We start from the raw sequence: 13,144 nt of genomic DNA, 5'->3' as shown, positions 1-13,144 counted from the left end.
AGAATATACTTTGATTCCTGGAAACTTGGTCATGTTACCAACATGGCTCCCTTTTCATTTAAATTTTTGCTTGGGCATTTCCATCCTGAAAGACTGGGCACCCAAAACTCCATGAAAGCCAGCCTATGGCCAAGTATTCTTAGAAGAGACTCTTTGGTTCCTCTACCAAAAGCCCAATAATGAGAAAAGCATGTCTTCTTGCATGTACTCTGCCTTTAGAAATTTGATTTCCCCTCTACTTTCTGTTTCTCTGAGAGCACAATCTGTATGATCCCTGGCTCTGGACAATGTTCTCTGATTCAACTTCCCACATTGCCCAGGTCCAAAACTTGGTCTCCTGTTCCTGGAGGGTACAGCAACTAAAATAAAACCTCTCTAGGCCACCTAGGATTGCTGGGTGACCACAAGACAGGAGATTCAGTGTTTGAGTTCCACCCTTCACTACTGCCCAAGCTTGGTTCTCAGCCTCAGGGGAATCCAACTGTTGTCTTATAAACTCAGCCATGCATATAATACTGCTTTTCATGTTTCTTCCAGTCTTGAGACTTTTTGTAGTAAGAGAATTTCAGCATATTATATCTACCTTGATATATAGGTAGAAATGGAAATATTCACACTTACTTTTTAATCTCTAAAAGCTTTAGTTATTACTCTTCATCTGGCTGGTTGGCAAATGAGTTAGCTGGATGGATTACAATGGCTACAGAAGAGATGCTTATAGACCTCTATACCTAAATGGCAGAATATGATACCCGATTTCTTAAAAACAGCTATTAAAAAAGAATGAATTTAATGGATAATCTGCATCCCTCATGATGATTTTACTTCTAGAATATTCCAAAAGGCTTCTCTAAAGAGTTGTAAGAGGCATAGCCAATGAAGGAATTGTGAAGAAGACAAGTGATCAAGGCCTTGAGTTAGTACCTCACCAGTTCTCAAAGCTGTCTTTCATAGATAAAGTAAAGCTTGAACGATTCAAAACATTTCTTGGAAATTAGCCAGATTTCACAGGAAAGAACTTACTTTACTCCTTTCCTATGGAGAGAAATCACTTAGCAACTACACATAATAAATTTAATTCCTAACGCTAAACTGCACACTATAACATGTGGATGATAAAACCTATCTCATCAATTGTTAAACATATTAACTGCAAAATGTTCAGCCCAGTAGCTTTATACATTAAGTGGTAGCTATTATTAATGTTCTGATATGAGAAACTTTTAATATCTTTGTAATATCTTTAAAATCTTTGTAAATGTTAAGTTCAGGCATGGTTTAATGTCCTTGAGCTCCTGACAAGATGGACCCAGTTAAAATCAGCCTGGGTTCCCCCTCCTAATGGGGTTCCCTGCTGAGGTTCAAAATGCCTGTTTTCTCCTCAATTATGACCACCCAATTCTGTTATCTGGAAGAGGAAATGGCTACCCACTCCAGTATTCTTGCCTGAAAAATTCCCATGGACAGAAGAACCTGGTGGGCTACAGTTCCTGGGGTTGCAAAGAGCCAGACATGACTAAGCGACTGAGCGTGCAGTTCTCTTAGTTTTGTACCTAAAGCAGTTTACATGAATGGCAGCATTTTTTTCTGTCTTGTGACATGCTAGGGGCTTCATGTCAGGCATTGTATCCATTACAAAGATGCGTGACAAGGAAAGTCTCTATTCCCAAGGGACCTATAGAATCAGAACTTGTGTTCTGATTCTCAACCCTGCTTGACCTTAGAATCATTTAAAAATATATTTTTTAAACTACCAACATTCATATGTGTATCTTTTATCCTTCTTCAGATAGTAGCTATCTTGGGACAGAAGCCATACTATCTTCTTTTCTTATTCCTCACAGCCAATCCCTCTATGTAGCAGAAATTTATTAAAACCTATTTAAAATCATTATATAAAAATGCTAATGACATACAGATGGCCAAGAGGCACATGAAAAGATGCACAATACTACTAATCATTAGAGAAATGCAAATCACACTATAATGAAGTATTATCTCACACTGGTCAGAATGGTCACCGTCAAAAAAATCTACAAACAATAAATGCTGGAGAGGGTGTGGAGGAAAGGGAACCCTCTTACACTATCGGTGGGAGAGTATATTGGTACAGCCACTATGGACAACAGTATGAAGATTCCTTGAAAAACTAAAACAGACCTATTTTATGATCAAACAATCCCACTCCTGGGTATATATCTGAAGAAAACCATAATTCAAAAAGATACATGTACCCCAATGTTCATTGCAGCGGGACTGACAGAATTCAGGACATGGAAGCAACCTAAATGGCCATCAACGGAGGAATGAATAAAGAAGGTGTGGTACATGCATACGATGGAATATAACTTCGCCATATAAAAGGACAAAATAAAGCCATTGGCAGTGATATGGATGGACCTACTGATTGTCATGCTGAGTGAAGTAAGTCAGAGAAAGACAAATATCACATTATATTGCTTGTATGTTGACTCTAAAGAAACAGTACAATTAAACCTATTTACAAAACAGAAGCTTAGTCAAAGATGTAGAAAACAAACATGATTACCAGGGCAGGAAGCAGGGGAGGGATAAAATGGGAGACTGGGATTGACAGATGAAAAAAAAAAAAGTGAAAGCTTTAGTTGCTCAGTCATGTTTGTCCATGGAATTCTCCAGGCAAGAATACTGGAGTGGGTAGCCATTCCCTTCTCCAGGGGATCTTCCTGACCCAGGGATGGAACTCAGGTCTCCTACATTGCACACAGATTCTTTACTGTCTGAGCCACCAGGGAAGCCCATACCAACTACTATATGTGGAACAGGTAACTAATAAGAACCTACTGAATAGCACAGGGAACTTTATTCAATACTCTGTAATGACTTATACGGGAACAAAATCTAAAAAGAGTTGATATATGTGCGTGTATAACTGACTCACTTTACTGTACAGCAGAAATTAATGCAACATTGTAAATCAACTATATTCCAATAAAAAATTAAGAATGCTAACAAACATTAAAATGGTAACATTTTATGCTAACATTAATATGCTAACAAAATCCAATTTTAAAACAATTCTATTATCTGAATCCTAGTGGAGGGGGGGCGGTTTGAAACATTCAATTCCTAAGCTAGAAAGAATGTACTTGTAACATCGCTCCCTGTGTTAAGTATGCTGATTCAAAAGGTCATGTCTCGCAAAGTAAAAATAACAAGTGAATCAAAATTAAAAAATAATTGCTTTGCAAAAATGGTACTGATGCACCTATCTGCGATGCAGGAATAGGGAACCAACTGGTGGACACAGCAGGGGGGAAGAAAAGGCTGGGACAAACTGAGAAACTAGCATTTGAAACATACACATGGTAATGTGCTAAACAGAGGGCTAGTGGAAAGTTGGTGTATAACACAGGGAGCTCAGCCTGATGCCCTGTGTCAACTCAGAGGAGTGGGAACAGCTGGGGCACAGGGGGCGGAGTGGGAGAGTGATTCCAGAGGGACGGGATATATGTATACTTATGACTGATTCACGTTGTTGTATAGCAGAAACCAACAAAACACTGTAAACAATTATCCACCAATTAAACATAAACATTTTTTTAATTTAAAATAAAAGTTTAAAAAAAGAGAGAATTGCAACTACATCACAGCTTTATGTTTAGAAATATCTCACAGGATAAGAATTTGTCTTACCAGTTTAAGATAGCCCTCAGCATCTAGAATTAAGTTTTCTGGTTTCAGGTCTCTGTAGATAATACCTAGTCGATGCAGGTAATCGAATGCTTCTGTCACACAAGCAACACAGAACTTGGAGGTGGGTTCATCAAAGCTGCCTCTGCAATGAAACCATTTTCCTTTTTAATACTCTAGACACTCTTGTTGCAGATTCTAGGTGTCAATTATCATATTTATTTCATATATCATATGCTATATGATATATGATATATATCATATGAAATATGATATATTTATCATATCATATTTCATATGATATTTCATATCATATATATTTATGGAATATAAATGTTTTATAAGGCATTAGCACTAAAAAGTACTTCATAGCGCCAATGAATCAGATCATAAAGAAATTTAAGTGAATGCTTGATGCCAACAAGAACCACTTTACTAAAATTTACTAAAATTAAAGTGTCTACATTCAAACAATTGTTTCTGGTAATCACATCTAAACAAACAAAATGGAAAGGATAAGAAAACAAGACTTTTTAAAGACATCTCTGGAAAACTCTGGAGAAAATGCAACTATTTCAATGGAGAGGTTGAACAAGGCTACTGCACTTGATTGCTTGACTAAAAGGACTCTGGTGTTCACTTCCATTTCCTGTTGGTATACTTTGTAACATAACCCATGTAGAAACAGGGTCATAACTCTTATCTCTTTGGTGCACCTTGATGATACCAGAGTTGCCCTGTGTCAGCACTGTATGTAGGTTTACACACTAAATTATTAAAATGTGGTGGTGATTTGCTGCATGGTATAATAGAAAGCTATTACACTTTGGCTTCCCTTGTGGCTCAGATGGTAAAGAATCTGCCTGCAATGTGGAAGACATGGATTCGATCCCTGGGTTGGGAAGATCCCCTGGAGGAGGTCATGGAAAACCACTCCAGTATTCTTGCCTGGAGAATCCCCATGGACAGAGGAGCCTGGCGGGCTACAGTCCATGGGGTCGCAAAGAGTCGGACATGACTGAAGTGACTAAGTACAGCACACAAATAGAAAGCTGTGGCTTTGGAATGAGAGAAACCAGCTTCGACTCCTGCTTCTTCCCCTTACTGAATCCTCAGGCAAGTTGTTCGGCTGTTCTGACCCTCAGATACCTGTCTTAAAATGGGTTTACTACTGACTTAACAAGGCTGTTTTATGGATATGGCAAAGTGCCTAACAGGTACTAAGAACTACCACCACTAAATAGACTTAGATATTCTAAAAAGATTTGCCTGTTAAAGCAATGATGGGAGATGTAGATGCTTCTGTAGGTATCATGCAAGTCTCCTCAACCCATCCAGGCTTACCTCATTCTGATCCATTCATCAATATGTCCCGAGTACAACAGATAAATCTCTGCTTGGATGCTCAAAAGTCTGTTGACTTAGGTATGTGATTTCCAACCATGAATGCACGTTAGAATTGCCTGAAAGGCAGCTAAAAATCATTTTCTGGCCCTATTGCAGGTGAACCAAATAAAAGTCTTTGGCATCAGGGCACAGCATTTTTACTTTGTTAGAGCTCCCATGAGATTGTGATGTGAAGCCCGGGTTGAGAACCATTGGCCCGGGGAATGCTGCCTAAATGTCTGACCTGGCGTTAACCTCCACAACCTAATGCAAAGCTACCTCTTCTGTTGCCCTGTTTTCTATTCAAACTTTGCTCTCACTCAGCAAGTAAAAGACCTAATCCTACTCCAACTTTCCTGGTTCTTACATCAGTTCTCTTCCTCACTGTCTTTCCAAATTTTGTCTTTAGGGTTTAGCTCAAGGCCTTTCACAACCATCACATTTTTCTCTCTCTTCTATTCTGAGCTCAGTGCCCACAACACATATTGGACATTTAGTTATGAATTGCCAACTTCTTTATCATATTTATTTTTCACATTAAATAATGAAATGTTTTAAAATTGTATATTACATTATTTCCCAAAATATAATCTGAACTCACTGGAGAAAAACATTACATGGTTTTGAGTTAGAAAAGTGTAGATTGTTTAGAAAACTCCCATACTGTCAACTAGGAAGCCTTGTATGTAGGTGGAGCTCAGTGAACACCTATAATTTTGATTGTGTGGAAATCACTCCTTCTGTGAAGCTGAATCTTTGCAGACATGTCAATCTGCTTTTCAGCCCCAACTTCACCACTCCCCACCCCTATCGTCATCTCCCTTCTCAAGATTCAGAGTCAGTAACATCTGTATGTATACTCTGCCTCATATTAACCACGTGATATGGATGGTTGACACTCTAAACCTGGGCATCTTTAATCTCTAATACGAGAAGGACAGTGACTGCTGGTACAGGGGGCCTATTACATGATTACTATGTTAGCTCATAAAATATCACTATTACTACTTTTTATCAATTTGTTCTTAGATTCATTTCTCTTTTTTAAGACATTTTTTAAGATTCTTTATACGGACCATTTTTTAAAAGTCTTTATTGAATCTGTTACAATATTGCTTCTGTTTCACACTTTGGTTTTTTTTTTGGCCATGAGGCATCTGGGATCTTAGTTTCACAACCAGGGATTGAACCTGTGCCCCCTGCCTTGGAAGGCAAAGTCTTAACCACTGGAGAGCCAAGGAAGTCCCTTAGACTCATTTCTTAATGACTTTCTTCATGTCTCTTTAAATGGTCATGAATACAGCATCCTTTAGGTCAGGCAGACAAAAGTTATTGCATATAATTCTTTTTCATTACCTGTCTCTTAATATACTCCACAGCTCCCCACCTAAGCAGGCCTCCAAAAGCATGTATACATACTTATTGTCCTTGAAGGTGCGATATAATCTGTGAAAATAAAAGAAAAACACAATTATTATTAGAAATTCTGTTTTAAAACATCTTCAAGTTTGCTTAAAAGCATCATCAATAACTTTTTGAAGGATGGTCCTCATCTCCTTCCAAACATCTTACAAAGACACTGGATGCTCACTGAACACTCTGATCCTTCCTGCTTCCCTGGTTTCTCATCTGCTGACTCCCCTTCATGCTATCCACAGACTTTCTTAATCTCAGTTCCATGGTAATAAAAGTGTTATCCACCCCTCAAGATCAAGCTCTGTGGCCACCTTCCTGATTAAGTAGCTCATGAAGCCCCCTACAGCCTTCCCTTCCTCCCCAAATCCTGAGATCTCTGTATCGTCTCCTTTAAGATCTGCCTTGCATATCAGGGCTTCCCTTGTGGCTCAGCTGGAAAGAATCCGCCTGCAATGTGGAAGACCTGGGTTTGATCTCTGGGTTGGAAAGATTCCCTGGAGAAGGGAAAGGCTACCCACTCCAGTATTCTGGCCTGAAGAATTCCATGGAATATGCAGTCCATAGGGTTGCAAAGAGTTGGACACAACTGAGCGACTTTCACTTTCACTTTGCATAACAGTTACTCATGCCTATGTTTTATGTCTTCTAGTTGGTATTAGGAAACAGACTCTAAGACAGAAATTTGTGAGCAGTCAGTTTAGTGGGGAATGCTCTTGGGACCAACACCCATGGGGAAGGAAGGAAGCAGACTTGGGCAGAGGGAGAGTTGGCCTGTGATTTTACAAAAGCCTCAGCTTTAAGGACCTGTACCATCACTGGATGCAGGACGTACCTGGAGAAAGAGTGAGGGGCCAGGTGGGTCTCTTCACCTTAGAGCAATGACTGGAGAGGGAATTAGTCAGAGTCCCCAGCTGGCAAGACTCCCAGAAGCTGGAAGAATCAGTCTCAATCCGGATGTGGGATGTGGGCAGGGTACTGTATTACAATGCTGGGGGAAAGCAGTTTCTGGGTCTTACTCAAGAGATGCCCATGTCTCCCTAGCACCAGGCTAATGCAGACAGAAGGACAGCTGGACCACGTACACACAGCAGAAGTAATCTAGTCAGTGGTTCGGTATGGGCTCTGGATCCAAGCTGCCTAGGCTTGAGTCCCTGACTAGCCATTCGTCAGCTAAGTGACATCAGTTTTTTCACTGCTCTTGTTAATGAGGAAAGTCATAACATTTATCTGTTTTATTATGAAGATCATAACAAATATATATATTCATTTGATTACATATTGATTGTATGTAATTATATTATTTATTTTATATATACAATATAAATAAATTACAAGATACATATAAATTATATAATATAATGTAAATATGGCCTTCCTTGGTAGCTCAGCTGGTAAAGAATCTGCCAGCAATGCAAGAGACCTGGGTTCAATCCCTGGGTTGGGAAAAACCCCTGGAGAAGGGAATGACTACCCACTCCAGTACTTTTGCCTAAAGAACTCCATGGATAGAGGAGCCTGGCAGGCTACAGTCCATGGGACCACAGAGTTGGACATGACTGAGCAATGTACACTTCTACATTCAATATAAAATATAATAATAATATAATATACACTTTAAATATATTATATAAGATATATATTTTAAAATTTTGCTTAGAAGACTGCCTGGCACATGTTACTTTCTCAATAATAAATGTTGTTATTAACATTTATTCTTAATATGATTATTGCTCTACTCTATGCCAGCTACTTTGCAAAGGGCAGGAAATGAAAAAATGAGTAAAATCTAATCCATGCCCTGAAGCTGTTTATGATAGTTTTTAATGAATTATTGATTTAAAGAGGGGAGGAACACATAGTTTACATAAAAATAATTGCATGACTTTATTGCCAGTATTGCCTGGGTTGAGACTTTTTTTAATCTTGAAAAAATATGGGTCTGAGAATATGGATAGGCAGAAAGACTCTCTCAAGGCATTTGATCAAAAAGCATAAATTCTCCTCATTACAGAGGCACTTTACCTCACCCAGAAATCTCTAAAGCTGCATTCTAAGGGCATGAAAGCAGGTGTGAAAATATATGCCTTAACTGGCCTACACCACTAACCCATGAATTCACAAGAGAGCCGTGGCTTAGAATATGTTTCTCTTCCAATCTCTGGTGATAACTCCAGAAAGAACAGTACCTGTAGGGAAGTGTTTCTTTTGGCATCTGGCATTGCAAGGACCAGGCTCTCCTGGTGGCTCAGACGGTAAAGAATCTGCCTTCAATGCAGGAGACCCAGGTTTGATCCCTGGGTTGGGAAGATCCCCTAGAGAAGGAAATGGCAACCCACTCCAGTATTCTTGCCTGAAGAATTCCGTGGACAGAGGAGCCTGGCAGACTACAGTCCATCGGCTCGCAAAGAGTCAGACACCATTAAGCAACTAACAACAACTGCAGGGACCAGGTCCCTGGCAGCCTGAATGTGTCTAAATGCCACTTTTTGCAGAAATTCAACAGCAGCACGTCCCCTAAGGGGTTCTGAATGAATCCTTGCTTCCCAAATTCTGCATTAGGTCTGAATTAAATAAGCAATTCAATTTATTAAAACAATAATTTTATATTCACACACACACATACACACCCACACACACTTCCCTGAGGTTTACTCAAGAATAAAAAAAGCTGGATTCTGACTTCAGTTCTCAAACTTCCAATATTTTATGTATTGTCCCTGTGACTAGGCTGGAGAATTCAGAGAAGGGCCTCCTCTTCCTCCTCCGTCCTCTTGCATAGAAGCACTCCAAAGAAGAGCCCAAGATGCTAAGATTCTGGGAGCGAAACGCTCACTTACTTCACAATGAAGGGTGAGCATAGCTCTTCCAGGATCTTCTTTTCTGAGTAGACGTGCTCCTGCTGCTTCGTGTCAACGATGTGCTTCTTCCTTATACACTTCATAGCAAAAGCAACGTTCTCATTTTTCACCTTAACCTAGCGGAGAAGAGAACAAGCCCTCAAAATGAACTTACTAGGAAAGATCTGCAATATCTATGCAAAACATGTGAACCAGCAGGAGTTCAAATTCTTTCATAGTTAAATAGCATGGAAGCTTTTCACCACTTTATCCCTCTAGGAGCTGAGTTTTATCCAGGTGTACACACTTCCTTTTCATTGTAATTTCCAAAAGAATTCACATAGTTGGAACATGGTTCTAGAATGTTTGTATTGAAACAAGAAAAATATTCTAGTTAGAAGTCTGAGTGTATAGAAATCTCTTTGGTGTTGAGTATATGACATGAAAAGCTTGGTCCAGAATTGCCAAATACTGCTCTTTTGTAATAGTCACTTCTTTGAGTTTCAAAATAAAACCTATTTAACCCAAGATTCATATCTGTATGATTCAATATGCTAGCCAGTAGTCACAAAAAGCTATTTAGTTTTAAATTGATTAAAATTAAAAATTCAGTTCCTTCATTTGCACTGTCGCATTTCAAAAGCTCTCTAATCACATCTAGCCAGCAGCTATGCCTTTGGACAGGTGGATACAGAACACTGCCATCAGAGCAGAAAGTTCTATTGGAGACCATGCTTTAGATGGACAAATAGGATTTTCCTTTAAGAGGAAATTTTAGAAGTTTAATAAGTATTTATTCAGATAGGCTTAAAACTCCATAAGCAGACTATCTCTGACAAATAATGAAATTGTGCAGAGTTGGTTGCTCCCTTAATTTCACTCAGAGTTTGCCACTAGTTGATGCCCAGACTTTCAAATCAATGGTGGGATTATTGTTTCAATTATTATTATCTAACCATATTAAAACAAGCCTCAGCATTGTTAATTCAATGGTTTGCCATGATTTTGATGAAAAATACAGCACATGGCTCTCTTATCCCTCCATATGGCATAAGAAACACTACAAACTCTCTGGTCTATTAAGAATTCATCTCTGTCCCCCTTTGCCCAAAAGAGATGGGGTATTGACTTGGTGTAGAGTGTACTATTCGGAGTCTCCTGGCAGCATTTCAGATCTGCTCACACCCGGGCCACCCAGCAGATGGAGGTGTCATCATAGTTCCCAAGGTTAATGGACAGTGAATGGTTACAGATCTGCTGGGCAAGGAAGGGCTCAGTAGTCACCAAGGGTTCAGCATCATCTCTACCCAGTAAAGTCACCAGGTCACCATTCCATAGTTTCCTCAGAGCATCTGACTGCATGGCTCTGCTACTGTTTGGAAGCTGATTACAAAGTTCAGAGGGGTGTGATATGGAAGATGCAGCTGAAATCAGGCTATAAATTCCCAGCTGTCTTGATCAGCACTACAGAAGGCTGCTCTTCAAACATTTCCTTGCATTCAATTTCTTTTTTTTTTTTTTAATTTGGATAGAAAATTTTGAGCAACCCAAAAATAGGATCATGAAAGCCAAATATAGACATGGCAGAGGAATTGTTTAAGAAATGAAACTATGGTATTAAAGATTTCATCTCTGTGACCCTTTCACTGGACACATTTTGTTTACTTTACATAGAGTTAATGCATGATGAGTATATGTATACATAAATGTCGCTGCTAAGAAATACACATTTTATGTTTTATAGCCTATGGGAAAAGTTACTTGGTACATTCTCTAATAGCTGCCCTCAAGAAAAAAAAAATCACAAAAGGATGTGGCAAAAGTAGACTGAAATAGCAGCTATATTATTACAAGTTATTTAGTAGCACACACCCACTATTATAAAATAAGAGTGAAAACTAAACTCTCTAGTTCAAAGTAACATTTGGATAGCAATAACAATGCATATATTCCTCCAAGAAACACTGGAATACAAAACAAAACAAAAGTCAAAAGGCTTCTCTCAGATGCTTGAAACGTAAACCCCTTACAAGCTCAACTCTTCCGAACCCACCAACGCCCAGTGTTGCGATAATCTCAAGGTTCTGGAAGGGGGATGATGAGGAAAATCTGGCCACTTTCTCCTTCAGTTGAATCATCTCCAAAGAGAGTGCTTTGGACAGCTTCCAGCTAGACATGGATCTCCTGTATGAGAAAAGAGAACCTTTACATACGCTCCCTTAGGCAAAGCAGGGGTCACAGTACATATAAATCCCACCCTTACAACAAACAGTCTTATTTCTGCCAGTAATTACTGCCCATTGTTGCCACAGAGCTTATCTCAACTTTTATAGGACCAGATTCAGTTACATCTGGGGAGAAAATCAACAGAAAATACAAATAAAAAACAGATACATTCACACACAATAAAAAAGACAAATGTCAGATTGAGTCAGTGAGTGGTAAAAGAGGTGAATTGTGTGGTATTTGAGATACATCTCAATAAAGCCATTTAAAAAACAAAGAGTCAATGAGAGAAAAGAAAACCAGAAAAAAGAGCCATTTCCTTTGCTGCACCTACAGGACGATACTGCACTGAGAATCTTTGCCATATTTTGCTCTTTTTTTTTAGATTTTGAAGATTTCTCTGGCTGAACCAGAATAACTGCTTTGTGAAACGTGAAAAATACATTTCTTACTTTACGCTTACGTATTGTTATTTGGAAATACTCATTTTCCCCTCTTAATTAAAGTTTACTGCTCTGGGTTATATATTCATGAACCATTCTTACTACAAAAGACCTTTGGCACAAAAACTGCAAACACATTCCCTGCAAGAAAAAAAAAAAAAATGCAGTCTGCCTGAATGCTCTAATTTAACTCAAATAGCGGTCTTCCAGAACTTTTGACTCTTCAACTTTAATGGTACTGTCTGGTGAATACATACTTAAGTATTCATTCTATAAAATGTTTCAGCAAAGGATTTTCAAATAATTTTAATTTTACAAAGAATTTTATTCCTATGAACCAAAAAGCATTTTCATCAGTATTACTACAATTAGAACCCAACATAAAACCATTTGGGCAATAGCTCCCTTAAATTTTTTTAAAATATTTTTTTGATATGGACCATTTTTAAAGTCTTTATTGAATTTGTTAGAATATTGTTTCTGTTTTATGTTTTGGTTTTCTGACCACAAGGCATATGGGATCCTAGCTCCCTGGCCAGGGATTGAACCTGCACCCCTTGCATTGGAAGGTGAAGTCTTAACCACTGGACTGCAAGAGAAGTCCCACTCCCTTATATTTTAAAATAAGCCAGGCTCTGAATGGGCTATGCTATTCCTTGGAATTCCCGTTTGATTTCCATGGACAAGAGAGACTTCCTTTCTGAATTAATATCCTTTTGAACCAAGTCACCAGTCAATGCAGACAACTCTTTCCCAAGGTCTCCTATCAGGAAATTTCTCCCAAACATTACTACTCATCACCAAAAATAAGAAAATACTTATAGACTAAAATAATATCTACACTAAAGGTAACTGGTATCCTTTTTGTGGAAGAACAATTTAAAACAACTCCCCCAAATTTTATAGTGACAATACACTAAAAGTTACCAATCACACCCTTCAGTCCCCTTCTTCATCAACTGCCGGAAGTCACATCCAGCTTAGAAAAGTATCTCCACTTACTTTGCATGTCTTTTTTCATCATCCCGGTTCAGGTTTGCCACATACCCTTCAAGATATTTTTGGAGTTCTTCAAAAGTCCCCACTGTTTGGTTGAATGTTCTAAATAATAAAATGAATAAAACAAAAAGCTCAGGGCTGAGAGTTAACCACTGCAACCTGCCA

The 13,144-nt window shown here is 38.6% G+C and overlaps 1 protein-coding gene across 6 annotated transcripts in view; it reads right to left on the bottom strand.

Annotated features, from left to right (window-relative positions):
- PRKG2 (protein kinase cGMP-dependent 2) overlaps positions 1-13,144 on the bottom strand; it is a 120,147-nt gene that overhangs the window by 44,699 nt on the left and 62,304 nt on the right. For 5 of the 6 annotated variants that reach the window (XM_061145714.1, XM_061145713.1, XM_061145712.1 and 2 more), the window contains 5 exons: positions 12,983-13,081; positions 11,342-11,495; positions 9,312-9,448; positions 6,415-6,504; positions 3,676-3,817 (listed from right to left, as the gene is read on the bottom strand). In XM_061145714.1, the coding sequence (XP_061001697.1) occupies positions 3,676-3,817; positions 6,415-6,504; positions 9,312-9,448; positions 11,342-11,495; positions 12,983-13,081 (622 nt within the window). Of the gene's footprint in view, positions 1-3,675; positions 3,818-6,414; positions 6,505-9,311; positions 9,449-11,341; positions 11,496-12,982; positions 13,082-13,144 lie in introns of those variants that run through there. The other variant, XM_061145718.1, reaches the window with a different exon arrangement.

This window comes from Dama dama, chromosome 6 (assembly GCF_033118175.1).
Source record: "Dama dama isolate Ldn47 chromosome 6, ASM3311817v1, whole genome shotgun sequence".
NCBI classification, from domain to species: Eukaryota; Metazoa; Chordata; class Mammalia; order Artiodactyla; family Cervidae; genus Dama; species Dama dama.
The sequence above is the reverse complement of the archived record's forward strand: the minus strand, read 5'-3'. Positions and strand labels throughout refer to the sequence as shown.